The 27,834-nt window shown below is 42.8% G+C and overlaps 1 protein-coding gene across 4 annotated transcripts in view; it reads right to left on the bottom strand.

The window, feature by feature from the left end:
- Positions 1–954: 954 nt before the first annotated feature.
- LOC128903006 (pro-neuregulin-1, membrane-bound isoform-like) overlaps positions 955–27,834 on the bottom strand; it is a 105,317-nt gene continuing 78,437 nt past the window's right edge. The window contains exons 3-9 of one of the 4 annotated variants that reach the window (XM_054186840.1): positions 27,004–27,071; positions 20,060–20,083; positions 15,378–15,480; positions 11,893–12,019; positions 10,302–10,432; positions 9,577–9,780; positions 955–5,516 (exon numbers count right to left, since the gene is read on the bottom strand). In XM_054186840.1, coding sequence (XP_054042815.1) covers positions 4,865–5,516; positions 9,577–9,780; positions 10,302–10,432; positions 11,893–12,019; positions 15,378–15,480; positions 20,060–20,083; positions 27,004–27,071 — 1,309 coding nt within the window. In that variant the 3' untranslated portion in view covers positions 955–4,864. Of the gene's footprint in view, positions 5,517–9,576; positions 9,781–10,301; positions 10,433–11,892; positions 12,020–15,377; positions 15,481–20,059; positions 20,084–26,308; positions 26,368–27,003; positions 27,072–27,834 lie in introns of all 4 variants that reach the window. The other 3 variants (XM_054186841.1, XM_054186842.1, XM_054186843.1) reach the window with 3 other exon arrangements.

The raw sequence follows: 27,834 nt of genomic DNA, 5'->3' as shown, positions 1-27,834 counted from the left end.
GGTCAGGGTAAAGCTAATAATTCTAATTTAAGAAAGTAAAAATCTTGTACCTAGGAACAAGAGTGTCTGTCAAAGACCTCCATAGGGGCAGGTCATAAACTCAGGGAACAGTGGCCCACAAAGACAGAACAAGACCTTTACAACACTCTTTGGATCCAGAAAGATGGTGGCTAGTGACCTGACACAGTCTGCTGAGCAGCTGGGCCAGTACAACACATAAACAATTTAATCCAGCACCTCTTTTACTGAAAATGAATAACAAAACCTTAATAAATCAACAATTACTTATTGCTGTATTTGGGATAATAAATTCTTTAGTTTATCAGTAGCTTGTGGCTTCCATAGCATGTTCTTTGAACAGTTTGCCTTTCAGTTACATCCCCTTTCTCTCCTGAACAATAAATTAGCATTCATTTTTCTTTTAAAGGAAAAGAGGGGAAAAAGAGGATATATTACAATTTTTTTCAAAGCAAAAAGAAAAATGCAACATATTTTTGACATATATCTTAAAATAATATGAGGATAACTTTCTCCGCGTGTTAGATGCCTATGCATAAATAATAAAGGACGTTATGTTATTTACAGTGTTACACAATAAACTAAGAGAGTCTCATTTAACACATAATCCATAAAGACAGTAAATGATGAAAACATCCAAGTATGTACAAGATGTATTTACAATAGAATAGAGAGTTACAAATGATGATAATTGGCCATGTTCTTTGTCTGCCCTTCTCTGCAGCATTTCATAGGTGCTTTTTTTGTTTCTTACTAGAAGTAAGTCCCAGCTGATGGTAAGTAGCCACACTGCAGGGCCAAGAAGTGTTCAACAGGCTGAGAAGTGTGCCCTTTGAGGGGATGCAAGTTTGCTGTCCTGGATGCTCAGGAAACTGCTTGCAATGTGTGTGAGAGAAGCAGGGAGATGCAGTGTTGTTGTTTTGGAGGACTGGAAAGAGAAGGAGCTTTTCCATTTCCCTGATAAAGGCAGTGATTGATCTCTTAAACCTGGGAGTGTTGGGGTGGCTCAAGTGAGGAAGGGAATAGCTGGGCCAAGATGAGGGAGTAGGTTTTCTCTGTTACATGAGAATCTCTGTGGAGCTGTAATGATTTACACGAGCTGAACAGGCAGGCTGTGCCAGGTTGTGCACAACATATCCCAGCTATAGACCCCTGAAGGAAGCTTTTTATCCTGGAATAATTCCTGCGTATAAACACATACGCAGGGAAAACTCACGGCTCAAGTTAAATGACATGGAAAGAAACCAGGACAATCTGAACAACTCTGCCACCACTGGAATATTTCCCCCTCCCCCTTCAAAGTACATTTCTCCTTGCCATGACTTTCAGCCAGAAGTTGGCAAGGGTTACACAGTGATGGCTCAAGGGTGCTGGGACTGCCTAGCTCAGAGGTCTGGTTAATGAAGCGAATATCCCCAACAGGGGAGCTGGCCTTTCCCGGAGGCACTTGCTGGCTCTGCTCCGTGCTGCTGCAGTCGCCAGCCCCTTGGCCAGCAGGAGCTGGTTGCAGTCTGCCAGCAGAACCTGTGGCCATGTAGATTTGCTAACTTTGGGGTGTGGACTTGGCTGATGTGGAGCACCCTCACAGTGTGCTACAAGCAAGTCCAGAGGTGAGGGACCGTGTCCTGCTCCCACTTCTGTGAGTGCCAAGCCAGGGCAACTCCTGTATCTTGCTGTTGCATGAATTGTGCTGTAAGGCTGGGGTCTCCCCAAAGACCTAAGGGCTTAGGCAGCCATATCCCCAATTGTATTTTCTTGTTCTTAGGTCCATGTGAAGTCCCCAGCCCAATTTCATGCATACTCTATAACACACTACTATATGTACCAGGCAGAGGAGGAGCAGGGACTACACAACACTTTGACTTTGAGGCACTGCAACAGAAGAAGTGTGACATTTTCCCCGAGACCTACATCAAATAAATCTCACGTGTACAGCTCCCAAGCATGCAGTTGCTCCTTTGTTTTATACTGGCCCTTTATAATAACAGTGTTAGTACTCAAATAATTTACCCCAAGGCAAGTTCCCTTTCCATCCTGATTAATCTGTCCGGGCTATCACAGACACTTCAACGAGAGCTGGCCTTGTGGATGATCTATACTGGAGGAGATTACAGAAGACCTGTGTTATAATCTCTATTCTGCCACTAAATGGGTGATTTTTGGGCAAATCTCTTGTTCCTCTTCCATCCTTTTTCTGTCTTATCTGTCCTGTAAGATCTTTGCAGTATCAGAGACCTTACTGAAAGAACAGATTTTTAAGTGCCTCTGGAAACTCAGCAGTGCAAATCCTTTGGAAACTGGTGGTCTGCATCAGGAAAGCCCACCTGGCCCTCTGTGCTACTGAGTTGCAGAGTTACTGGGGAGGTGGATGTTCTGCTGCACGGGACTGCAGATAAATAGGCATGACTAAAGGGATGAAAATGAGTGTATGGTATCTAGAATTTGTAGAGAGCTTTTGTTTTAGTCTGCAAAGGCAAAGTGTGTTCAAGTACATGCCAGCTAGGGAAAAAACAGCAAAGGGGACTTAAATCCAGACATAACGTATTTGACAAACTTTGCCATCTCCCATAGACTTTTCAAATAAGCAGTGCTATTTCAGCCACCACGTAGCCCAAAGCCATGCCAGTTTCCTAGCCTTTTGCTTCTACCACCAACATCCTAGCATACAACTTTGTCATCATCTTCTTCCTGTACTGAGGCTTTTTGTTCTTTTTTTGCTGAATCTGGTGGCCAGGTAGATTTACCCATGTTCTTACTAATGTGATGTTGTTGATTTATACAGTGAGCAACTCACTGATTTTTATCATCCTGATAAACAGCTTTATTTACTAGACTTTGCTTTCAGGTCTCAAATCAATTGGACACCTTGTTCAGCAAAACTCTTAAGCGTATGCTTAACTTTATGCATGCGCTGGATGCATCAATGGGAGTCTAGCACATGCTGAAGATAACTTTTGCCGGGATTAGCATAAGCATATGCTTGAACAATTGACTGAGGAACTTTAGTTCTTCAGGTTTACATCTCACAAAATTTCCTTAACTTATTTCTCTTCATTTAACTGGGACCACGATGTGGCCCAAAGGATGAGTGTAGTTTGGCTGAAATTCCTTTTCTCTTGACATGGCTCTTATTTAAAGTTCAGTAATACCTGTAGAACATATGTTCTCATTTTCAGAATCCCCGGAGTCTAGGAAAAACATTTGTTTTCCACATCAATCCTGAGTCTATGCTGTGCCAACTGAACACACAACAGAAATCAAAAGAAGAGAAGAGGCAGAGAGACCCTGACTAAACTGATAGGAATTCAGTGCAAAAGAGGCCATTTGCTTCTGTCTGAATGGATGCAACTGCTCCAGCACTGACAGCATCCTTGTTCATTACTAGTCAAAGACTTCAAGGCCATCACTGGCTATCTAAACACTGATATAAAATAGCCATGCACACTGTGGCTGTAATCCACATGGTGTGCTTGCCATTGTAAATGGGCTTTTGCATCAGCCTTGCCTCTCTCAGCCCAAATAATGGAGTCAATAAAGGCAAGTAGAAACAAACTCCATACTTCCACTATGTCCTTCCTACTTGTCTATACTTTTTAATGAGTCAGCAAATCAGTTCTTCCCTGAAAGACATTTCTGTGTCCAAGAGTAACCCTTACTCCAACAGCAACTCTAACAAGGTATTGCTAGAAGTTTGTCGGGGTTCTTTCTGAGGAGGAGAAGAAAGGGGAGAAAATTGAGAGGAAACAAAAGGATAAATCATCTATTAGAAATCAACATTAAAAAATAGAGGTGAAAACTGATTGCACTTTTATTAGTGGCATTTGTTTTCCAGCTAGATCTCTTCCTTGCTTGGTTACAGATATCCGCTATATTTGCCCCATTAACTTAAACTAATATAAATCTTTTTTTTGTCTTTTTTTCTTTTTTTTCTTTTTTCCTTTTTTTTTTTTTTTTTTTTTTTAATTGAGTATTGGGTTCAAAGCCTCAGCTAACCTAAACCCATTTTCTAAGGGATAACTAGAACAATTAATATCTGGAAAATAATGAAATGGCAGCTCCTAGTGATTACAAGCTGACCTCTGATTAATAATATATTTGGTTTAAAATCACAGTATTACTTTCTTTCTATATGTAACATTATTTAATGCAGGTTGGCTTTTTTTTCTTTTTTTTTCTTTTTTTTTTTTGTTATCCTGCTGTAATTAATAGTAGCATGCTGTTGGATCTACTATTATCCCAGTGCTTAAAGAAGCAAACCTTTTGGCTGGCAGAGAGCAGACAAAACTCATTTCATATACGGAAAGCAAATAAAACTTCTTATAGAAGAAAATATTTTTTGTTGTTTTTCAGCTTTTTTTTTTTTTCCTCTTTTTTTTTCTCTGTGTGTGTGTATTTCTGGTGGGGTGGGTAGGGGGGAGTGCCATTACAGGGCTTTTTGATCTGGGGATTCTACAACAAGCGACCAGAGGGACTTCTGCAATTCTTGCAAATCATACATCCAGTCATTATAACGCAGTGCACAAAAAAGCCAGGACAACTGAGGGCTAGAAGGTTTTGCAAAATACTATGGGACAGCAATCATTGTAACTGTACAAAACTTGCTCTCAACGTAACATAACATAAAGGCACCATTGATATCTTTCCCCATTTTGAAATACTGTAAAAAATTGCTACATATGGCACATAACACATTTGTACATACGTATATTTAATTTATAAAAGTTTTTTTCCCTCTCCTGTTTTCTATCAGCGGAATTGCTAAAATAAAATAAATTGTTTAATTTAAAGGTGGAATACTTCATTATATAAAATAAAGTTTTACATGTGAATCTATGTGTTTTATGTTTTATACAGCAATAGGGTCTTGGTTAGCTATCACACTGGACAACCTTGCTTGCAACTCTTCTGGTGTGGAGAAGCGATTTGCCGGGTTAGTCCTGTTTTCAGCCAGCCGGTAGGCAGCGGCTGGCTCCAGACTGGTCGTCATGGGGTTCTGTATGCTCAGGAACGGTGTATCCTCGCCTATTCTTTCATCTTCGGTTTCCGTCTCAGAGCTGCTGCTCTCAGAGCTCGTGTCAGAGTCCACTTCCACCCTGCTGGAAATGTGGCCATTGGGCTTTGTTCTTTTGACCCTCCGGCTGTTGGTGAGTTTCTTTGGAGGCTCCTGTGCTGGTTCGTACTCCTGCGTGGTCTCATACTCCTCATCCTCCACTATCCGCAGAGGACTTGGTGGCAGGCTGTTGCTTTCATGGGTGGCATTGTTATGGAAGGAGTTGAACTGCTGAAGGTGGTGGTCGTACTTTTCACGTAGCCGTGGTGGGGTCACCAGGAGCAGTGGTCGCTCCTCTTCTATGAAAGGACTCACCGCCACTGAAGGGACGGAGATGGTCAAGCTGGAAGCTGGTGGCGACATTTTGGAGGGGGGGGACTTGGGAGAAGTTGGAGTGTGGAAATCAACTGGTGACATGCGAGCTGGTGTAGTCATAGCTGAGACATACCTGAAGAAAAGAGATGGGGAAAGGTTGCGAGCACAGGAGTGGTGGTGATGTGAACACAGCTGCTCTCGTGGGCTGGGAGGGAAAAGGCAGGGATGCCTTAAGATCCCCAGCATCCTCACACAGGGCTACCAGGGAAACTTTCCTGCTGCTATTAATCCTATAAAACTGCTGACTTCTGGGACTCCGGAGAAAAACACCCTAACAGCGGGAGGAGCATAGCAAAGCCCCCAGGTCTGTTTGCCTCAGAAGAGCCATGGAGATACTGTAAATTATTTGCCAGAATAAATTCCTGGAATGAATCCAGGAATGGGATTCAGAGACTGGGGGGCTGCCAAAAACAAAATGCATTTGCAAGTATTTTCTCAAAAGGAAATCGGGTGCTGCACTTCTGGCAGGAGTTGACCAGAACCTGGGGTGCACACAAACAGACAGAAGGAGAGAAAGGAAGGGAACTGAGGGACAGTCCTCTTGGGGCATCACCCTCTTCTGGCAACCAGACTGTCTCAGCCTAAGGAGGAAAGCAAAGTTTGGACAAAAACTAGAGCCAGGTTCTGCTAAATTTAATCACTGGGGGTAGTCAGAGGAGGGTTTGCAGCACCATTCCAGTAGCTTTACACTGCTCTGCTCCTTGGATGCTATCTACCCTGGCTGGTAGATCTATCTGGAAAGAAACATGGAGCGTTATTTGTTGTCATGTGGGAATAAATGCTAACAGAGAGGACTGTCTGGCCTAGCGCTCATGATTTCTCTACATAATTTGCCGCTATTCCTTCATAAGTTTCTGTGGAAAGGGTAGTGGTCAAAGGTGATTTCTGAAAACAAAGCTCAGGTGCCAGTACAGTGCTTGGCCCAAAGGAAGAGGACAAAAAATGCGGGAGCCTCAGCTGGTTTGACTCAGTGGAGCTCCATGAGATGCTATGAGGTTGTGCAGATTCATGCCAGGTGAGGATCTTCTGCCTGAAACCTGTTGATCAAAGGCGCAGTGCCCAGCATGACATTTTGCATAGTTTGGCTTCGGTTTTATTCTTATCCTAAGTTCACCTGCCTGAATTTCATCTGTGTCCAAATTCAAAATCTTTCTAAGCTTCATCTCTTACACAGGCCCATTGAGACAAGTTATATAGCTATGATTGATGAAGTTATTTAGTTTTTCATTAGTGATTTATTTATCCGAACCTGAAATTACTAAAATAAATCTAAATTCAACTTTCTTATCCAATATATGACTCAGTTGCACATATTACACTTGATTAAAAAAGAGTTATTGGACAAAAGAAACCAGGACAGATCCTGAACTCATGTGTAGTGGAGTAAATTGGTTCCAGTAGAGGTGCATCAATTTAATTCAATTGAGGAACAGGAGAAAGAAAAACAAAACTAGAGTTATGCATGGGAATTAATCAAGTTGGTTGCCAGCACAATTAATAGGTTTATGCATTGGATGAATGAAATAACTCTTTTATTTTTCCTTTCATCCCTTTCACATTTTTAAATAGGCATTGTATGAAAAACTGAAGCCTTTCTACTTCCCCAGCTGGCACAGTGTTGGACGTACATCTTGACACACTGGATTTTAGCTAAACTGTTTCAGTTAACACACTAAGTTAGTAAAATGTCTTCAGCGTATGGTTCACACTCCCATCAGTGTCAAGTTACCCGTACCGGGGTCTTTGTGCATTGACACATTTCTGGTGTATTCCCCCACACCGTAATGGGGCAGTGCTAACAAGCTGCTGTTCGTGAGCTGAGGCATGGGAGCCAAACACACGCAGCTCTAGCCCATCCCGAAAGGAAGGTTAAACAGCGATAGATTTATTCAGCTTCACTGCCAAGAAGAGATAAACCATGCTGGCTCAGTGAAAGGGGATCAGAGCGTATCCACGGCCAGCCAACAAGCATTAACTAGTTACGTGCTGCCAACTTCATCATGGAGTCCAGCCTTTCCTGCAGAGATGGTGCTTTTTGATCTTCTCTCCTCTAGGCCGGCTAAGGACCTTCTGAAATATAGGTTCTTGGGACCTCTGCTCATGTAAACAGGTGTCAGGGCATGGGATACAACAAAAGCATGGGGTAAAGCAAGAGAAACCCTCATAAATATCTATTCTATTTCCTTTCAAAATTGTGAAGTAGCTGGGGACTGGAAGGTGGAGGGAGCATGGCCTTGATCTACCAATTCACAGCACAGCAACATTTGATGGCTTCAGGAAGTAATTTGTCAGCTCATACATTCCTTTATGTTTTAGAGTCATTTTTAGTTGCAAATAACTCTCATTTTCGCCCTTATATACACACACATACAAGCAATCCATCTCAGAAATAACCTGCCATGTATTTCCTGCTTGCTAAAAGTAGATGAGGCCCAATTTAATGCCCAGGGAACTATCTTCTGCATTCCAAATTCATGGTCTTTTCAGGCACATGCCTGGTGAATTATCACAGAAAAGTTGCTGCTTTTCACCTGTAGCATCATCTTCAAGAAACACAATAATTGATGAAATGCCTTCTTTCTTCTTATTGAAATGGAAAGACACACACTCCTTCCCTCCTGCTTCCTCCCAGCAAAAATCTAAACAGCTCATATCAGAATGATGCTCCAGGTGTCACAGGCAATGTGGGAAGACAGTGCAAAGGACCTTTACTTCTCACAGGCAGATGCCCAAATATACAGAGCTGTAATGCTCGCCGTCGGTGGGTGTGTGGCCATGCGTCCCATATGGTTCCCAGGCAGGAGACAATGCAGTATTTACTGCTATAGGTCCTGGTCCAGCAAAGCACTTAAGCACATGCTGAGCTCTAGCCCAGTGAGTAATCTCGCTGTTTTCATCGGGGCTACTTGCATGACTAAAAGTTGATCTTGTTAAAGTGCTCTGCCAGATCAGGGCCATGTCTGTTTGTGCCTTGTGAGCCACATATCTAGAAGTTAAATTCCATGGTAAATAACAGGTAACTTTGTTATAAGAAGAGAGACAGTTCACTATCCTTAGTGGTCATACAGGCCTTATTTAGACACCCCTCAGTTGTGATGCCTTATCCTGCTGCTAACCAGTTGTTCTTTGTGTAGCAGAGGGAGTACCACAGAAACGGCTTTTGCTGTACTTGCACATTAATTTTTCTGGAAACCGCAATTTGTCTCCTACACAACTCAGTCTCCTTCGGGATTGCCTGGCTGCATTTTTGACATCACGGACATCCCACGAGATCAAATCCCTTGTGATTTCACAATGCGCAGAGAATTGGTCCAGTAACCCTTTGTCTTCCTTTTCTTCTGCCTCTGTTTGTTGGGAGAAAAAGCTATCTTTAAATGTCTTGTTTCTTCTCAGTCTTCCTTTTGGGAAGTGATCCCATGCTCTGGAGGTAAAATCCTAGCCTAAAGCTGAGAAAACTTTTTCACCAGAAGTTTTCTTGCAACTGATGCTTTTCAAGGTAGACCTTAGGTTCTGATGAAGCAGCCTTTTCAGAGAAAAAATTACTTTCTTGGAAAATTCCTTGCCATCTTTCTTTCTAACCACTCTTGATTTAATAACAACCTGGGTTACTCTGTCTTGCACTTTGTGTTCCTTGCTTTTATTTAATAAAGTGTCAAGGGAATTTTTGAAGGAGATAACGTGTTTAGGAGCTGGAATCCCCCAGAAAGCAGGTGGCAGCAGAATTCCTATATTGCTTAGGAGTCCTCCTCCTATGAATCAATATGTGGCTTTCTCCCCACCTTTTGTGTCTCACAAAACCCCTCCGTTTTCTCACTTGCTTCTCCTAAGAAACTGGTAATTAGGCAAAGATCTGTTTTTACTTTACAGCGGAAATTTCTGACAAACGACTTCAGTGGAGCTTATCCAAATGTGAGCTGCTGGCTATTAGGAATAAATCCAGCAGAGGCAAGAAGAGAAGAAATTCTTTTGGTAGACTTTAAACTACTACCAAGCTCTCTGCCTCTATAAATGAGGCGATGTATGCCCTACATGAACAGCTGCACTGTTGAGTTTCCTCCTGTGCTCCCAAGCTTTGAAACCATCCGGGAACACCTGGTCTTGCCAGCTGAAAGCAACGAGGTGGTGTGTCCTACCTTTCACTGTGAGGAGAGTCTCGGTAGGAGTCAGGGGTCTCTCTCGCATGCCGGAGGAAGCTGTTGCCTTCCCGTGGACCACCAATGCCATTGAGGCGGCCCCGGGGTCCTGCTGGGCTGGTGTGCCTGCTGTTCTCCATGGAGGAGCTGACGAGCACTGAGTGGCTTTCAGAGAGGATGCTTTCAGTGTGGCCATTACTCCAGCTGGAGAGCAGCAACCAGGAAAGGAAAAGAAGGAAGGGGAGCGTGAGAGGGTGCTTTGGTGGCAAACAGATAAGCAGAAATTTAGCCAGGGGAGAGGAAGGGCTCTGTTGCTGCTCGAGATGTGCAGCGTAACCTTCAGGTTGGTAACTGGGGCTGCAGAGTTTTACTACTTGTATGAATTCACATGCACCAAGACGATTTTGTATGTGTGGATAAAAGGAGAGGGAAGATGGGCCTTCCAGTCACCACTTTACATATACTAAACATTTTACATTTACTAAACACTTTACATATACTAAAATTCACTGTAAAAGTATTGGAATGACACTCACTCAATAAAGATCTTTGCAAATTCCTGGAAAGATGATTACTTAGGTAACATGACATCAAATAATGTTAGTCTTTAAATGAAAACACTATGAAGGAAGCATAGATTTTTCTGGGTTTGTTTTTTCACACATCTTTTCGGTTTTGCAACAGAACAGATATTAGAGGGGCTGTTTGCCTTCCCCCACCAGTACCTGTGGCTGGGTGTCTGGGTGACTGTCACGGAGTGATGTGTTGTTGAGGTGTAGTGGCTCGTAGAAAATGAGGTCTCTGTTTCTCGCTCGATGACATGCTCACTGGAGATTACATTTTTTGAAACGTACTGCTGAAAAAACCCAGACAAACCCCAGGTTTACAAACTGTAATTCACAGCACATTTGCAGATATGACTTCCAATCCCTGTCCCCTCCCCACTAAGTTGCAGTTTTTCATATATGCCAAAGCACAAACTTTGTCACTTAAATACAGGCAGAAACCACACTGGCATATTTGAGCACGTTCCTGTACACCTCTGCATACATACCCCATCTAAACTCAAAGTAGGGGGAAACAAATGAGGAAATTAGCAAAGGACTGCATGCCAATCAGGCTATAAACAACATATGTATTTAACAAGGTCCAAATGGATAGAGACCTGGAAAGGCAGCCCCCCTAGACACATCAAAAATACTGTTCTCTGATGGAGAAGATGTCAGTAGTCAGCAGTAGCAATTGTTCTCTGCAGGGTAAGAATCTGGGCAGGAAATGGCTATTTTCAGTGCCCATGGATGCAGCACCAGGGCAGACCTATTCATCAGGGGATGATCTGTGGAAGGGGCCAAAGTCTCCTGAGATGGGACTGGAGGTGTGCAGTGCCCAGCCTCCCACACAGCTTTTCCCCCTGCAATGCTGTCACTGGTAGGACTCTCCATTCTGCTCAGTGGGGAATCCTAGTTTCCCCTCTCTTAATAATCTGACCATGGATTTAGGTCTTTTGAGGGGAAATATTGGAAGCTGAGCTCTTCTGAAAAGGCGTCTCGGCCTTAACCAAGGTCAGTGTGAGCGCTGCCGTTGACTTAGCAGAGCCAGGGCTCACCCCTGCAATGAGCTGTCATGAATACGTGGAGCAGGAGAGTGGTGATGGCTTGAGGTGGCAGGAAGCCAACATTCCCTCCAGGCAGCAGGCTTCTCTGGGAAAGGGAGGACAGGTGGAAGCAGCTACAGACAGTGTGAGCCCTAGCCATGAAGGCCAAGGGGCTTGGCCAAGGGGTTAGTTGAAGAGTAACTCTCTGCTCTGACAAATGGCTGGGGGATGCTGGTGGAGTATCTACTTCAGCCCCGTCTCCCAGCCACTGCTACTGTCCAGGCGAGATCTTTATTCAGACTTTTACCCCTGAACTCATAATGTCACATTCCTGATTCAAAGGGGCTGTCCCTACCCACCAACCATCAGGCCAAGGGCGGTAGGAAGAGCAAGACATGTGTGTTTGAAGAAATTGATCCCTACAGCGCTAAGCCCTGCTGTAGAGCTGTTAGCATTTTTTTTCTGAGGTAATTTTCTTGCTTTCGGTGTACTAGATCCACAGGCACAGCTGCAACACCGAGACACACCCCAGTAAACTGTCCATCTGCAGAAACGTATCTCATTTTACTGCATATGTTTTGCAAAGTCCATAATTGGTTTTGGGTGGAGAAAGCCAAAAGAATTCAGTCACGAGCCTGTGGCAGGTAGAAATTTAAAATCTGTGGGGTGAGCTTTGCTATAGCACTAGAAGCCTAGGTTGAAATGTGGGCAGTAAAACCTACGTTCACCAGCTGGACGTTATCAGGCGGCGGGTTGGGGTGGTGTGGCCCGTTGGCCATGTTCATCACATTGTTCCTTTCTGAACGCAAGCTCTGCCGAAGGCGGTCATGCAACTTTTTTCTCTGTTTCCTGTGCATGAAACATGGAAATGATTTTAATAGACAAAGGGAAAGCAGCTGCACCTTTCAGCACGTTGATGATGATGATAATAATACAACATCACTTTTTTGCCAGCACTTTCCCCACCGCTGCAAGATCTCAGAATAACTCTGAAGACCGCAGGTCTAATTGCAGCTGGAGCTGTGAGGACCTGCAGAGGGGGAAGGACGTGTGGGAACCCTTCCAGGAGTCAGCAGGCCACACAGGGACGGAAAAAAGTGCGACGAAGAGGGAAGCCATTTCTAAGCCACGGTCCATCTCAGGAGGTGCTCTTTTCTGCACTCAGAAGGGAGGGGGAAGAGATTTTAACCCAGCCACCTTGACACCCTCACCGTGGCCACGGCCAGGTTTCTGACAGCCCACCAGGTGACGCTTCTCCATTCACAACAGGGAGCTGAGGTGGCCTCGCCTCGGGGCTTGCTTGTGGCCACTGGAAAACATGGCGTGTGCCGTGATCTTTGTGATGTGGCAGCTATTTTTTTGTGGGATATGTCCCCTACCTAAACAGTGCACTCCAAATACATAAATGTGTTAAAGGAGTGAAGGGTGCAGAGGAAGCCCTGGAAATCCAAAGTGGGTGAGTGTGTGAGGTATGCCTGAGCCTGCAGCCACCCTGGCAGCTCTGGAAGGTTTCGTTACAGCAACAACAGATTAACTCTGGAACCTAATGATTGCCAGGTAGATGCCAGGGCTGCCAATGCATTCAGGAGAAATATCCACCAACCACATGCACTAACGGCAGGGTCTCTGGCTGACTTGGATGCTTCCACTGTGCCCCGTCCTCAGCTGCTCCTTCCCCAGTTGCTAATCTTTCCAGCTCTCCTCAAGAGAGCTTTACAGGAGATCACTGCAAGCTGTCACTAACAAAACTTGCAGCATAGGAAAACCTGGTGCTGTGAAGGCCATGCAGAATGCACTAAATAGAACACCAAAATAAATAACCAGGCAAAGAGCTGTTCAATTCCAGACTTAATTTATCAATATTCCCCAGTTTTGTCTGATTATACTGGAGAATTTCCACCATCCTGCCACAGAATCCAGGGAAATGAAGGGAGGATGCAGGCTCCAACGCACTGCAGAGTGCATATGACCTTGGCTGTAGTAAGAACTAAAATACACACAATTCCCTAAGCTGTATGCAGAAGTGCAGATAGTTTTGGCAGGGTAGGACACTGTAAGATATAACCATTTTCAATCGTGTTTTGAACTCAAGGGGACTATTCCAAGCTTTCCAAAAAGGAGGGGGGAGGGAAAACTATAAATATGTTGAAGCTTGATAGCCAAGGAAGCTTAAAGACAAAGAAAACATGACTTGACACACTGCATTTTACATATTTTCTCTGTGTGTATGTGCCTGGATAGTGGAAGACATTTAATTTATGTCACTCTACATGAATGGTATAAGCAGACACGGCTGCCTTGGAAATGCTCCTGTCTCAGCAGGACACAGCCCCTGGTCCATGTGGGCTTTGTGTTTGGAGGATAACCAGGCATCATCTTAGGACACACAGGTGCTTAAGGTGGATGGAGAGTGCAGTGCCAGGAGATATCTGAGCAGCTACCCGAAGACCTGCCTGGGCTGAGAAGCAATACAGACAAGGGTTTAACTTGATTTCATAGCACCCCCCCATGAGACCTTGGAGACCTTGGGAGCTGAACACAACCCAAGTCCCCTGACATGATAGAGAAAGTGGGTTCTAGAAAGAGTTTGAGTTCATCACCTATGGGTCTGAGATCCTGGCACATAGTGCCCAGGAATCTCTCCTGAGGAAACCGCATTACTTCCCACCTTCAGTGATCAATGCATTTGCATTTTGCATGCTTCCATGTGTGCTGTCTGTCCTCTAGCAAAAGGACACTAACTAAAAAAATAAATTACTCCAGGAAACTAAGAAGAAAGAATAATGGGAAAGCCAATGTGTACTTCACTTATTCTGAGAAGCCTTACCCTTAGTGTAAATGACTTGAAAATAAAGCACCTCTGAATTAAGACTCAGTGTCAGAAGATATTACCTTAGTATTTGACCAGCAGTATCTCTTGTCAGGAGACCAAAAAATCTAAGCTATTACATTTTATTTAGTGTGTTCTCCTAACACCATTCCAGGACTTCCCCTGGTTTCTGGGTTTTCCCCTATTAGGAAGAAAGAGCATGGGGAAACATCTCACAGATAGCAGTCTGGCATCACTGCTGCCTTTGGAGGGCCATGAACTGGCAGCTAACTTTCACTCTCATCAGTTGTGTTTGAAAACATTTCACTCTTGGCTGGCCGTGATTGCTGATGTCTGGGACAAACTGTGACTAAGCATCCAGACCCATGATGGATTCTGGGGGTTCTTTGTATAGAAAACCATACTTCAGGACCCAGGACTACAGGGGATGTCCTGGCTGATTTTGATGAACTTTGGAGAAGGAAAGATATTGTTTAGCCTCCCTGGCTTGCCAGTTGTCATTTCTAAAAGCACTATTGATCTCATTCTATATTACTGCTTCAGTTGTTCCCCACTCGTTTCACAAGGTTGTAGGTGCGAGCAGCGTGTGTGTGGCTGGACTCTCACTGAGGGTGGTAAATGATTCCCCTTCTCCCTTTCTTTTAACACATCCATTATTGGTGGGGCTTACAAGGAAAGCCAACAATCCAACTGCCAATCAGTTCCTGCAACAGTAAATCAGGTTTATACCAATGTGGAAGATTTATGATATGGGTTTTCTGTGTTTTGGTGGGGAGATTTATAAGAGCAGCCAGAAGTTTGGGCAGCACAAATCCTGCTGATGTTCAGTGTAATTTATGGTCCAGAGTGCCTCATGCGTGTTTGAGAGTCACCCCCAGTAATTTACAGAGACCCACAGAATGCATTTAAGTGCCTGCTTTTGCACTGGGAGCACTTTCGTGTTCAGTTCTTTGGCCTTTGGTGTTTAGTAACTTTTAGCACCGTTAATCTTGCCTCAAGTACAAACAAACTAGGCTGATATGTAAAATTTACTGCTGGCGAGTAACATGACTCCAGTGTTGGGGTTTGTTCCTTTCCAGCTGGGGAAACCCAGCTGGAATGGGTGATAGACAAAGAATTGCAAGTCAGTGAAATTCGCTCGAGTCACATTTGGGTGACAAACCTTTCAGATACCCATCTTATTTTTGCAGTGCTGATGGTCATGGAGACCTGCACCCAACTAGCTTGGACCAGAGCACCCTGGCCACAGGTTTGTCTCTTCAGTTCATCTCTGGAGAAACCCAGACACAACATTATGCTCAGAGGACTAGAAGCTACAGTTAGGTGGGAAGGCCCTGACCAACAACCACAGATATAAAAAAGAAGAGAAAAGTTTACTTGGTTTTGCAGTAGGCCACAACACACATGATGCCAACTACTAGAAGAGCAATGCAAATGCCAGTTATGGTCAGCACCCGTTTCTGGTACAGTTCCTCAGCTTCTAGAAAGGGACAAAAACAGAGAAGGTCACAACATGGAGGATGGCTAGGCAAGGAGCACACAGTCAACAGCTGGCATGCTACAAACGACTGCACAGATTTAAACAGCCACACCAAAACACAGCCACCACACTTCAGGCAAACTCATTATTGACTGCAGGGAGAACAGGACTGTACCATAAGCTCTTAACACATTACTGGTGACGAGCTATCATCCATACGATTATAGTCAAAAGTAATCTTTTTTTTTTTATTTGTTTAAGTCAACAGGAATAATATCTAAGAAACAACTTCACAATTGACAAATACTCAGCATTTTCTGGAAATAAAAATGCAATGCACTAAGGTAATAACATGAATTTGCAAATGCTTTGGAAGTTTTACTCTGCAAAGACAGCTGGAATGAAGGCCAATTTTACAGGCCTTAAAAGAAATTTATTTTCGTATTATCTTTTTGGATTGTTTTCATATCCAATGTCCCTCTGCCCCCATGTCAATTTATATCTCAGTTGTCTTTACAGGAGAGATTTCAAAATAACTTTCTGTATTTGAGACATAAGCTTGGCTTGTAATTATATTACCAATGGAAAGGAAGACAGATTTTGAGCTCTGGTCATAAAATTCAGACTCTTTCTCCAGTGCTCCTCCAAAAACACAGCAACATCAACAACCAGCAGTGCTTTGTATCAGAGAAATGCTGGGTTTCTACTTGTGTCTCTTTGTGTCGAACAAAGGAACTGCTCTATCTACAGTGGCAGCTTGCTCAGTGACAACAACTTGTTACCGATCTCGTTCATCAGAGATATTTCGCTATTGTAAAGACATTAGTAGCACTGGTAATGTTTGGGTTGGAGCTACCCATGCATTCCAGCCTCGCTCACGCTTGGCAGAGAGCATCGCTGCATGCTGTGCCGGGGAAACTTAATGTAAGGAGCGCTGAAACAGAGGCATGTTCTGTGCTGATGCTTTATGCATGAAGATTTGCATTCCTCCTTTTAGAAAAAAATAATGTGTGTCTAGCTTTTCTCAAGCCTTATTTTTGATTAAGCAGACAGTCCAGAAAACTTGCCCTGGAGAATCCATACTGGAAGGTGGCCTTAGGTCAGACTGCAATATTGACCACAGTCGGAATACCATCAGGTGATTAAAAATAAATGAATGAATAAAAGCTGTGCAGCTCTGCACTATCTTTGGGATAAATGCCAGCGTTATTCCTGCCAGAAGGGACTTAAATGAACATAAAAGGTCTGTGGGGCAATTCACCAGGAGGTACAGAGACACACAACAATCTCTCGCATGTGCCATGTGTCTCTGTCCAAGCTCAGGCACTTAAATGATGTGCTGTGAAAAATGCCATGACAGTTCAGGAGAAAATGCTCTCTACTGAAGAGGGAGTAGTTATTCTTCCAATGTGTTTCCTGGTCTTATCTAGTTTAGCTTTGAAGTTGCTGTGGGCAAATGGCAAATATTCCATGCAACAAACCACAAAGCAAAAAAGAAATCTTAATTTCTCTGATACAATGCACCTCACCATGGGATAAATTTATGATACAAGCCAAACCCACTATAAACCAAAACACCAGCAAACAGGTCATGAGCACTGTCAGACAAAATTAATAGCACTGATTATTAACAAGGGGGGAGGGGGTGGGGAAGAAGTGAGTTTGGTAAAACAAGGATGCTGCAAAAATGTATTAAAGAAAACAAAAATATAACTCCAAGAACAGAAAGTCAAAAAAGGGAAGGAAGAAAGGGCTGAAACTCCAAACCAAACAAGGACAAAGACAAAAAAAGGAAAGTGAAATATAGGGAAAGACAAGGTTAAAGGGTTGAGAAGTCAACTGCAGGCCTGGCACAGCATGCTTGATACTGGAAAAAACAGAGTGAAGAAAAGCTTGGGGACAAAACAAAAAGGTTGAAGCAGAGTGTGAAGGGATTTCTCATACAGCATAACTCCTCGCCTAGGCTAGTTAGTGGCACTTGATCCCCTTCCCAGTTTTGCCCCTTCTGAAAGCGCTTATTAGTTAGCCATGGAAATGGTGTATTACGAGGATGTCACAGGAAACAAGAGAATTGTGCTAAGCAATTTAGGGGCAAATTTGAAAGGCTTTGAATTATTCTTTTTTTTTTTTTTTTGTCATGCTGTCAGCTGTTAGCTTGTGAAAGCAAAATGAATTAGGACATTTTGACCCGTTTTTCTGGAGGGAAACGGAGAGGAGGAAGAAGATTAATTGACAGTGGAAATTCTTCTTGGCTGTTTATAGTGAGGGAAAAATTGCACTGACTCCAGAAGGTTTAATCCAGGCTGAGGGTGTTGCAAATGAGCCCGGCAGCTGGCCGGTGATGGCCTCGCTAAGGCTGCCAGTGGGTTGAGGCTTGTCGCTTGTGTGTTGGACGCTTCTGGGCTCTCACCCACTGGAGGGCAGGGAGGGGACAGCAAGGGACCAGGGCTGTGGGTGCATCCCTGAGCAACGCTCCTCACACCGGCATGTCTGCTGGGACTGTAGGCCTTGAGAGGCATGGAGAGGTAAACCCTGGGGTCTGCTTTCATTGCCTTAATTCCCTCCCGTGCCCTTCCAAACGAGGCCCTTAGGATGATCCAGCTTGACATGGTGTGCATGAAGGGTGCCGCTGCCATGCCCTCCCTCAAGCCACGAAGGGAATGTCTCCTGGCATGTCCTGCCCAGCAAATCAGCAAGCTCCTGTGTAAATTTGGCCGTACTCCTGGCTAACAGGGTCTTGCTGCCTGGGACACCAGAGGCCGACTGGGGGTTGCCCAGGTGTCCTGTGGGGGCTGCTACGGGCAGCAGGGGATGCTGGCAAGCCAGGACATGACCAGGGATCTGGGCCACCGCTCTGTAGGCAGCATGGTGCCTTGAGGACAAGCCTTGGCCTCTCTGTTTAAGGCCAGAAGAGTTCTGTGAAGCAGGGACCGAACTCCCACAGGGCACTTGCAGTTATACCGGGTATCGCCCCAAAACTGCCGTCTCTCTCTAAGGGGTGTTAACATTTACAGAGCCAGTTAATGATGCCCAACAAACAACATGTGCTGTGTTCACAGTGCTCATCAAACGAGCTTGAAAGAAATTAACAGCAGCCTTGGGGGAAAGTCCACAGAGGAATGTATGTGCAGTGAGAATTTAGAAAAGGTTTTAGCCTGTTAAGTATTAAAAATCGCTCGAATACATTTTTTTTCACCTGCAGAATGCTAGGAAAAATCAAATCAACATGAGACTTAAGCCAAGATATTAAATCCCTCTATGTGAAGCCTTTCGAACATGCACATTATGCACTTAATTTCACGTCACCATAATTTATACATAACTGATGATATATATGGTCTTAAATTTGCCCTGTTTTAAAGTTTTTCTTCTTACAGGTCTCTGGGGATTTTTAAAAGAATTTAATCCCAAGAGGTGGTTCCACTGATGTAATTTCATATATAAAGCAAAATTTGCAAGTCAGTTTTTTAATGGATTTTAATTTAATTCCTCATATGCTAATGTAGCCATATATCTTCTTGTACGTATGAGTGAGAATTAATATTATCTTGTGATAATGATAACAACAACAAGCTGGGTTGTGAGAGATTTTTAAAACCTGGACTTGTAATGGGTTTTCCACAGTTCACAGCTTAAACTAATGACATTTTGTAGGGGCATTTTTAATAAGATTATGAACTAAAACTGTGTGAAAAGCAACACTAGCTGCTGCTTCTCATTTGCCGACAATTTTGGGAGATTGCATACTAACACTGACCTGAATTTCAAGTTAGCCTATTCAAGAGATACATTATTTGTACTCCTGATTACTAAATGTTAGTCAGATAAATATAGTGTATTCATGAAGACAATTTATAAGACCTAGTTCTATTATATTTAAGCTTAAGTGTAAAAATAGTACCCACTGCCAATGTTCTCGCTTGAGTGCAATATGAGTTTACTATTAGAAACATTTACTGTATGTGCTCACTTTAGAATCTGGAGTATAGCTGTAAACCTCTACTTAAGTTCCTGAAGAACTTTCAGTTCACTTCGAACTTACAGACCTAGAAATGAATGTGTATATGCATATCATTTACATATATGTATATGCATCTGATTTACATACCTAGCTGTGGGTTTAGACATAAAACTTTTCCTGGAAACCAGAGCTCAAAACTAAATTTGCAGAATTTTCCGTGGCTATAACAGCTTATCTTTTTTTTATAGACTGGTTAGTCATTTTGCTTAATGTTTGCAGTGTTTCCAAAATCTGGCAACCCTAGAAGAACTCAGCAAAAGCAAATGTCAAAACTAGTCAAAATTACACAGCAGAAAAATGAATGTACACTATGTTATGATTACTTCAGTAGTTCCTAGAACTCTTTAGGTCTGGAATATCCTATCACTATTACCATTTTAGTGAGCTGATCTCTGCTAACATTTTGACAAGGGTTGTTGTTATAGCTGTATGATCCCTTCTAAAGCACAAAGAAATTGGTTAGGAATTGAAAAGGGGAGGTGGAGAAAAAAAAATAAAAAGGGGTTTTATCTCTCAGGCTCTAAAATCTGCAGGCTAAAAGGAATGATTGGTCCATACCCATAAATTCAATCCCAAGATGCTCTGCCAATGCAGAAAGTTGACAAAAAAAGAAAGAAAAAGGAAAAAGTTTCAGAAAAGAGCAATACACTTTACTCAAAAATAAATCACATACGAGAATTACAGCTATTCTATGTCTGCACATGAAACAGGACAAGGGGCGAATGGCTATGTGGGCAGTGCTCAAGTGCACCTCTGTAAGCTACATGACCAGACCTTCTGCAAGGGTTACACACCAAAATACATATGGGGATCTGAACAGCCACAGTGGAAGGGAATGCAGCAGGAACCATTAACCCTTAAAGATCTTACTGAGATGAAGAGGGCTATGGCCTGGGGACGCCATGTGAAACAGCTGATAGTTTTCAGATGGGATGATGAGAGCACAGGGATGGCCTTCACCTGCAAATGGGTCATGCACTGCCCTCCCTTCTGGCCCTGCTCCTGTCCCGGGTATGTGGCTCCTTGCTTTTATGGGTTGCAACCTGGAGGTCACTGGGACTGTTTGCTCAGCAGTGGGGACCCTTCTCAGCTTTGCAAACTGACTGCAGCAGGGCTCTCGTTTCTTGAAAATGAGGAGCCAGCCCCTATTCCCCTGCCTTTGGGCTGCACTGCCTCAGCAGAACCAGCATCTGGCCGGCTGAATGCACCCTGGGGTGCAGGGGCTGATGCCATTTACATGGATCACATGCCTAAATTATCACCCCCAGCCTACAGCAGCCGGGGGTGAGGAGGAAGACAAGTTTTTGCCCTGGCAGGAACCCTAGAAGACCCTTTCCAGGGGGCCAACACCGTAACCATGGCAGCTCTCACTTTGTCCTTGTGTGCTGTGAAATTTACATACAATCCTCTTTTTCTGACCAAATGGATTTTTTATGTAATTTGTACATATTGGGAATGCCAATTCTTTCCCACTAATCAGTAACATTTTAAGGGTTAAGTAAGTTGGAATCCATCCAGGTATCTTCCTAAAGAGCCAGTATTACATGCCTGCATGAACACTGTTAACGATATACATTAGTTGCATAGAAAGCTTGGTTAACTCTTCAATAAAATGAATGACATGCCCATGCATATATATTGTTGTACTTATGCTTGCTTATAGGTAAGACACCTAGCCTGGATGTAATTTAATTTTACGGGAAGTCATTCATATCATGCAGTTTCTATTTCAATTAATTCAATGGGAAGCTGGTACTTAGAATGGGAATACATTCTGTCTGAAAGCCCTAACAAGAAAACATGCTGAAGAAACATGCATTGCTTATCCAAACCTAGATGCCATTTAGCTCTTATTTGTCTTTGGTATTCCTAGCTACATCCCCTAGACCTGATTAAAAGAAAGCAGAATATCCCAACACTTCTAATTTTATAAACAGGTCATTATTTTTGATCTTTGCCTATTTAACCCAGTATCGTTGCATGCTTTTTACATGCAATGTGCTCTCTATTGAATATTTGTCCAGGCGCTCTGTGAAGGCATACAATTATTTTTAAGAACTCAATTTTCATTCTGGATGTGATTTTTGTGGAGGCAGTATTGGAAGAAAAAATGTTTGGGAAGCAGTTCTTTTTCCAAACAGAGACTTACAACTACCTCTCCTTGGATATATTGTAGCATGGAGGGGTCCAGGGTCTAGAGAACAAGAGTATGATGCCAGGAAATGCTGGAACACTTCCTCCGAGACTGCATGCTGTGTTCATGAGCGGTGTGCCGCGGCTGCTGGGCACCCAAGATTTTGGGGTGGCTACTCTATAGAGTCAGGTAGGTGGGTGGGTAGCCTGGGGACATGGTGCTGCCCAGTGAAGGGTGAGCACAGTTGCAGGTTTGTGCGTAAACCTTGCACCTGACAAAGGAAGGACCCATTTGGATAAACTGCATGCAGCAGCTGAGGGGTCCAGGGAGTCCAGTTTCACCTCTGAAGTATCAAGGTGCCATGTTTCTTAAGTCATTATTTAGTTTTCTTACTAAATGTGTTCTCTTGGGTAACGAGAAATTCTAAAAAAGTTTCTTTTCATGGAATAAAATACCTCAAACTACTACAGAGCAGAACCCCTACCTGTTGGCCAACTCTGCTTGAGGAGCTGAGATTCTGTGTCTCTTTGTGAGGCTTAGGATCCAGTTTGGATCTTAAATCTTGGTTCATTTCAGTGGTACTCAGGCTAAAAAATCAATTTGATCAACTTGAGATGTTAAGTTCTATGGCTCCTGTAAAAGTGTTGTCCTACAACAGATTCGAGTCTCAGAAGTGTAGAAAATGTCCTTTCTTAATTAGAGTGTTCTATCGTAGCAATTTTACCATTTAATGAGCATTAAGTGAGCAGTTTATAGCGAAAAGCTGTCTTCTTTAACCTTGAGCAGAAGACGGACAATTACATTTTTCAAATCTGTTTGTATCATTTAGGAGTCTTGATCTCGGCACATAAAGTGTGCACATTTAGGGTGCTGAAAGGCTTTAGAAAATGAAAATTTCAGGTAAGATTGTCTAGTACCACCTGAGAAATATATAGAAATAGAGTAATACTGAGCTAACAGAATTGCTGAAAAATGGACTTCTGAAGATCTGTAGTTTATGTGGAAGGACTGAAAAATTGAGGCCATTACAGAGCACCAGCAGTTTTGGTCATCCCTCTAGATTATCATAGCTTTACTCAACCCCTGCCCCCTTTAACCTGATGAGCCTGCCAGGCTCATCTTGACCATTTGAGGCAGGGCCTGTCATCTAACAGAAATTTCCCTTTGTCCCTCTTCATACTGTCCCTCTTGCTCACCAAGGATGGCAGAGCTGAAACAGACATGGTCTAAACTGGTGTCCCATGCTGAAACACTTGCCTGCAGGAAGGCAGGGACCACATTCAATTCATGCCTGAGATGGCTCACAGCATGCCCCACAAGTTGTTCTGTATTTACAATGCATACATAACTCTTAACTAGTGAAGTAAGCAACTCCATTGGCCCTTTGGATGGGGTCCTTGGCCCATCTGGGATGTTTGGGAGGACAAGGAGTTTACCTGTGATTATGCTCTAAAGAAGTTTCCCCAACCTCATATTAAACCAAGGCTCCGTCAGTGTTTCTTATTCCAAGGATCTTTCTGCACAGTGTTGCTATAAGAGTTCTCATGCACAGCTACACAAAAATTAGGCAAAACTTTCAATGCTCATTCATTACTTTTATTTTCCTTCATTTGCCTTGCTTCCTTGCCTTCAAGGAAGTGAATGTGTGAACATTCAAATACAGCAAATATATCTGCATGTCTTTTTGCAATACTTTTTTTGACCACTGTCTGGTGTCTTATGGACCAATGGTGGACCACGACCGCCAGAGTCAGAACCATTGCAGCAAAAAGCCACGATACTGTGGAATACACCTGGTAGCAGCTGTGCTCAAGGAAAGGACATCACAGAGTCTTCCAGCCAGACTCCAGAGATGGGCAAAACTAGCACTGTTTGTTCTTCAGTTTCCCTTGGTCTGCAGTGGTGGTAAGCACCACTTGAAGGGGAAAAATTGTGTAGCTGCAGTGCTGGAGGTAACTGTAGCAGTGGGGAATCTAACAGCCATCACTTCTCAGTCACAGCAGGTTGTCCTATGGTTTGGTGTGTTTGCAGAGCTGGAAGACAAGGGACAGTCAGCCTAAACATGTGCTTTCCAGTAGTCTCCCTCACATCCATTCCCGGTTACGCTCACACTTCCACTGACAGAAAAGAAAGGCTTTGGAAGAAAAAGGAAGAACTTTCTTAAAATGGAGATCAACCTAATTTCCTGTGTCCATTTTCAAGGCATTTGTAGTGCACCATGATAATTGAATTCTCCAGGGCTAACCAAACCACTGTCAAGATAAGCCAGTTAGCCTTGCCCTCTGTTGCGACAGGGGGTTTCCAAAATGCTAAGCATCGGCCTTGTTTTGATAACTCTCATTCTAAGTCCCCTTTTTAATTGTATTCTCACCAGCCAAATACAGAGCCATAAGAGAGTAACAGCTCATCAGTAGGCACACTTGGTGTTGAACCCATTGACTCTTTCTTTCCAAATGAAGACAGACCCTTCTGAAAACACATAAAATTAGATAGCGCTGTACAGTTCACATGTACACTTTTGTTTCCTACTGGTACTTATGCCATTTAACATCCCAACTTGCTCTGTACTTTGCAAAAGCTGCATCTATAGAGCTAAGTTAGTTACCTGCAACTCTTGGTGCAAAATATGAGCTTTACTTGAATGCCACATTTGCCCAAAGATAACTCTCATTCTAAGTCCCCTTTTTAATTGTATGCTCTGGTCTGCATTGTGTGTAATAATAAAAAAGTCATATAAATGCTTCCTCATTGATTTTATTTTTTCTTAAACATAAATGTACCCTCGCTGGACCCTTGCCAAAAGTGTTATTTTAAGATTTGTAGCAGTTTAAGAAACCTGACGTTATGCTGCAGATGCATGGTAGGCAGAAGTGCGAGAATCTCATAGCCGTTGCCTGGGGCTCTCAGAGCAGCCCGAGGTAGGTAGTGGTGCCTACCACTCCTGCCAGTGCACTTCAAGGAGGGGAGGGCTGGACCAGCTTAAGTACTTACAGTTTAGCATAGCTCCTGTAGCAAGGCAGGGGCATCTATGCCTTTTCCATGGAGGGAACTTCAGAAAATCTCAGCCTGGTGTCTACTGCCCAAAGATTACTTTAAAAATCCCAACCAGGGTTAGGAAACTGAAAAGCTAGCCCCTTTTTTTAAATTTTTTTTTTTTTAATGGGTAGTAAAATGAATTTCTTATCAACATACAAATCTTCCATAGTTTTCAGGGTGAATTCCATAGCAAACAATGGATCTTATATTTTTACACCACCTCTTTTTAAATTATTTGTCTAAGATATGAAAATCTTAATTGCACTTTTCACCACAATACACAGAAAAGGCCATTTACATCTAACATTTGGTAAACTTAAACACTGTAACAGCATAAAAATTTTCAAATCCATAATTACCAGAGGCATTTAAAAAATAACTCACACTAATAAGGCTTTTAAAAAAGGGCATAAAATACACACTTGAATGCTGGAAGGTCCGGTCTCCAGTCAGCACCCTTGAGATTTACATGGGCAGCATCCATGATGGGCAGTATGAATTATGTATGGACATTTTTCATCCATCAGTATAAGAGAGAACCTATGCATCTCTTCAGGCTCCAAAATGTCCAGCACATGCTAACAGCTTTTTTGTGCTATATACTAATGGAAATTAAATTAAGCTAGCCTGTAGTCTCTGAAATCTTTCTGTGCTGGCAAGTGATCCATCAAAAAAATAGTTCCTATAATACTCTCTTAGATCATAGTACATTCTGATGCCAGCGACAATTAATTATGAAGAGTACACATGCATTAAAATGGAAGATCTAAGCAATTTTCTTATATGTTACCTTTGACTTTGCTATAGCCAATGGGAGAAAATAAATATTCAGTGTACTTTCTGTTTCCTCCCTGACAAGTCATAATAATTAACCCATCCCTCCATGAGAAAGCTTACGAGATGTGTGACTGCAGTGCTGATTCTACCAGCAGTCTGACATAGACAGAGTCCTCTGTGTGTGTGTGTGTGTGGTACATTTCTTTGGCCAATTAATCTGGCTCTGAAATACTTGATCTCTTGCACCTGTTACCCACAAATAAATATGTCAGACCCCATTCTTTATGCTGTCTCTCCCCCTTTCTTTTTCTTTTTGTGCTCTTTCTCCTGTAACTCGGACAATGAGGAGGAAGAACACTTTGATCCTGTTTGGCATGTGCTCATTAGAAACATCGTTAAGAATGTCAATTACCTTTAACTTGTAGGTCCAAATACAAATCTCATACGCAAGCAGAGGATTAGCTACCTGTCCCTTTGCTGGGGGAGTGCTGCCCTGCAGAGAGACTCATAAGCTTTTTGTGGCAAATAAAATGTGAGACCTTCAAAATGTCATTTTTGCACTTGTACTGTTGGATGTCAGTGGGGAGTCCGTATCACACCATTCAGTGTTAATTTCACAGCATTCCTAAGTCTTGCATTTCCACATAACCTCAATGCCAAACAATCCAGGAGAGTATTGCAATTGCTTTTTGTTATCATTTTCATGCAAAAGGCAGAGACAATCAATATTAGGCCTTAGGCAACAAATCTAGTTACAGATTAAAAAAAAAAAAAAATTGGAGGAAAGATGCAGCGACAAGAAAGCAGCACCGACTGAGCATGCTTCTACTGCGGCACAGACAGAAAGGTAGTGGACGTACTGTAGAAGCTGGCCATTACGTAGTTTTGGCAGCGATCACCAGTAAATTCATTTGGGCACCTGAGAGGAAAAACAAACAAAAAAAAATGGTAGAGAAAAAACAGAGAAAAGAGAAGAGGTGAATATATGCTAAGAAAGAAGCTCCTTCAGTGTGAACTGATAAGACTTGGTGAGTTCACTTTCAGAAACTGAATCTCGGTTTAGCATGTCAAAATGTCTCAATATGTTGAGAGCAACTCATTTGCTCTGTGAAAATGAAAAGAAATCCCCCCCTGAAAAACCAGCCAAAACCAAACCAATCCAGATCAGTGCGTTTCGAGATGTGAGACAGAAATTCAGCATTCCAAATTCCCAAATTGCTTTTAGGATGCACTTTCCACAAGGCAGCGAGGACACAAGATCTGTACATCACTCATCTCCATAAGTTTGGTCTTTTAGGGTTGCACTTTACAAGAAAGCTGCCAGTGTGTGCAATACAAATGCATCTGCGAACGGATGGAAAGATCAAAAATCACACAAATGAGAAACATTTTGGAGGTCAATGATGCCATGGTGTACAGATTTTATTTTAGAGAATCAGGTCATAAATTAGTGCGTAAAGAGGCCAGTTCCAGCTGAACTGTGAAAACACCAAGTACTATTGATTTTGTTGCTGTAGTTGGGGAAGAAAGCAAAGTTCAGATTATTTTAACATACTTTCTTGGTTTTGGATTTTCATGGGCAGAGTTTCAGTACATCTTGCTCCAGTGAATCCAGGTTGGCACCTAAAGGGCAAAAACGTGATAAGCAATAGTACACCAAAACTGCTGCACTAACAGACTGACATCTGCTGGCCTATGGAGATGGGAGTGCATTAAGTGACCTCCTGGTTAGGTGTTAGTGAAAAATGATCAGAAAAGGGGCAAGAAAGTGTAACCTTTCCAGAAGATAACACTTTGAAAAATTTACAGCAAAAATCCACCAGAGAAAAAAATCTAGGAAGTCTTTTTGTGGTCTGTTTTGAAAAAGAAAGAAGAATCAGGGCTAGCAAAAATGTGTATCAGTTTATCGTTTATTCCACCTCATAAAGGGACCAGATTGAGGTTTTTTAAATTTGCAATGCAGTGTATAACAGCAATTTACACTGTTGCTTTCACCAGTCACATAAAATCTATGAAAACACCATGATTTCCCTATTTCTTTTAATCACATGTTGTGTCTTCCAGTAATTTCCTTTGAAGGGGAATGGTTAAAACAGCAATCACAGAAAAGCCAAAAAAAAAAATCCAAAAAGGGAGAAGACAAGCTTAAACCCAGAGGCAGGAAATATATTCAACATGGCTGACAAATGGAAAATAGTCAGTCCAGTCAATAAATAAGATGAGAGGGCAGAGGTGCTCTCAAAACTTGAAGTCCCACAGCTGCCCGCCTTTTCAGTTCCTGCGCTCTTCTGTGGAAAACTTCAGTGCAGATTTCCCTTTGGCCATAGTGAAGGAATTTTTCTTCTGTGCTTTGCCTGTCTTTCCTTCTGCCGCTGGCTGTCAGTTC

This window comes from Rissa tridactyla, chromosome Z (genome assembly GCF_028500815.1).
Source record: "Rissa tridactyla isolate bRisTri1 chromosome Z, bRisTri1.patW.cur.20221130, whole genome shotgun sequence".
Taxonomy (NCBI): Eukaryota; Metazoa; Chordata; class Aves; order Charadriiformes; family Laridae; genus Rissa; species Rissa tridactyla.
This window is presented reverse-complemented; position numbering and strand designations above follow the sequence as displayed.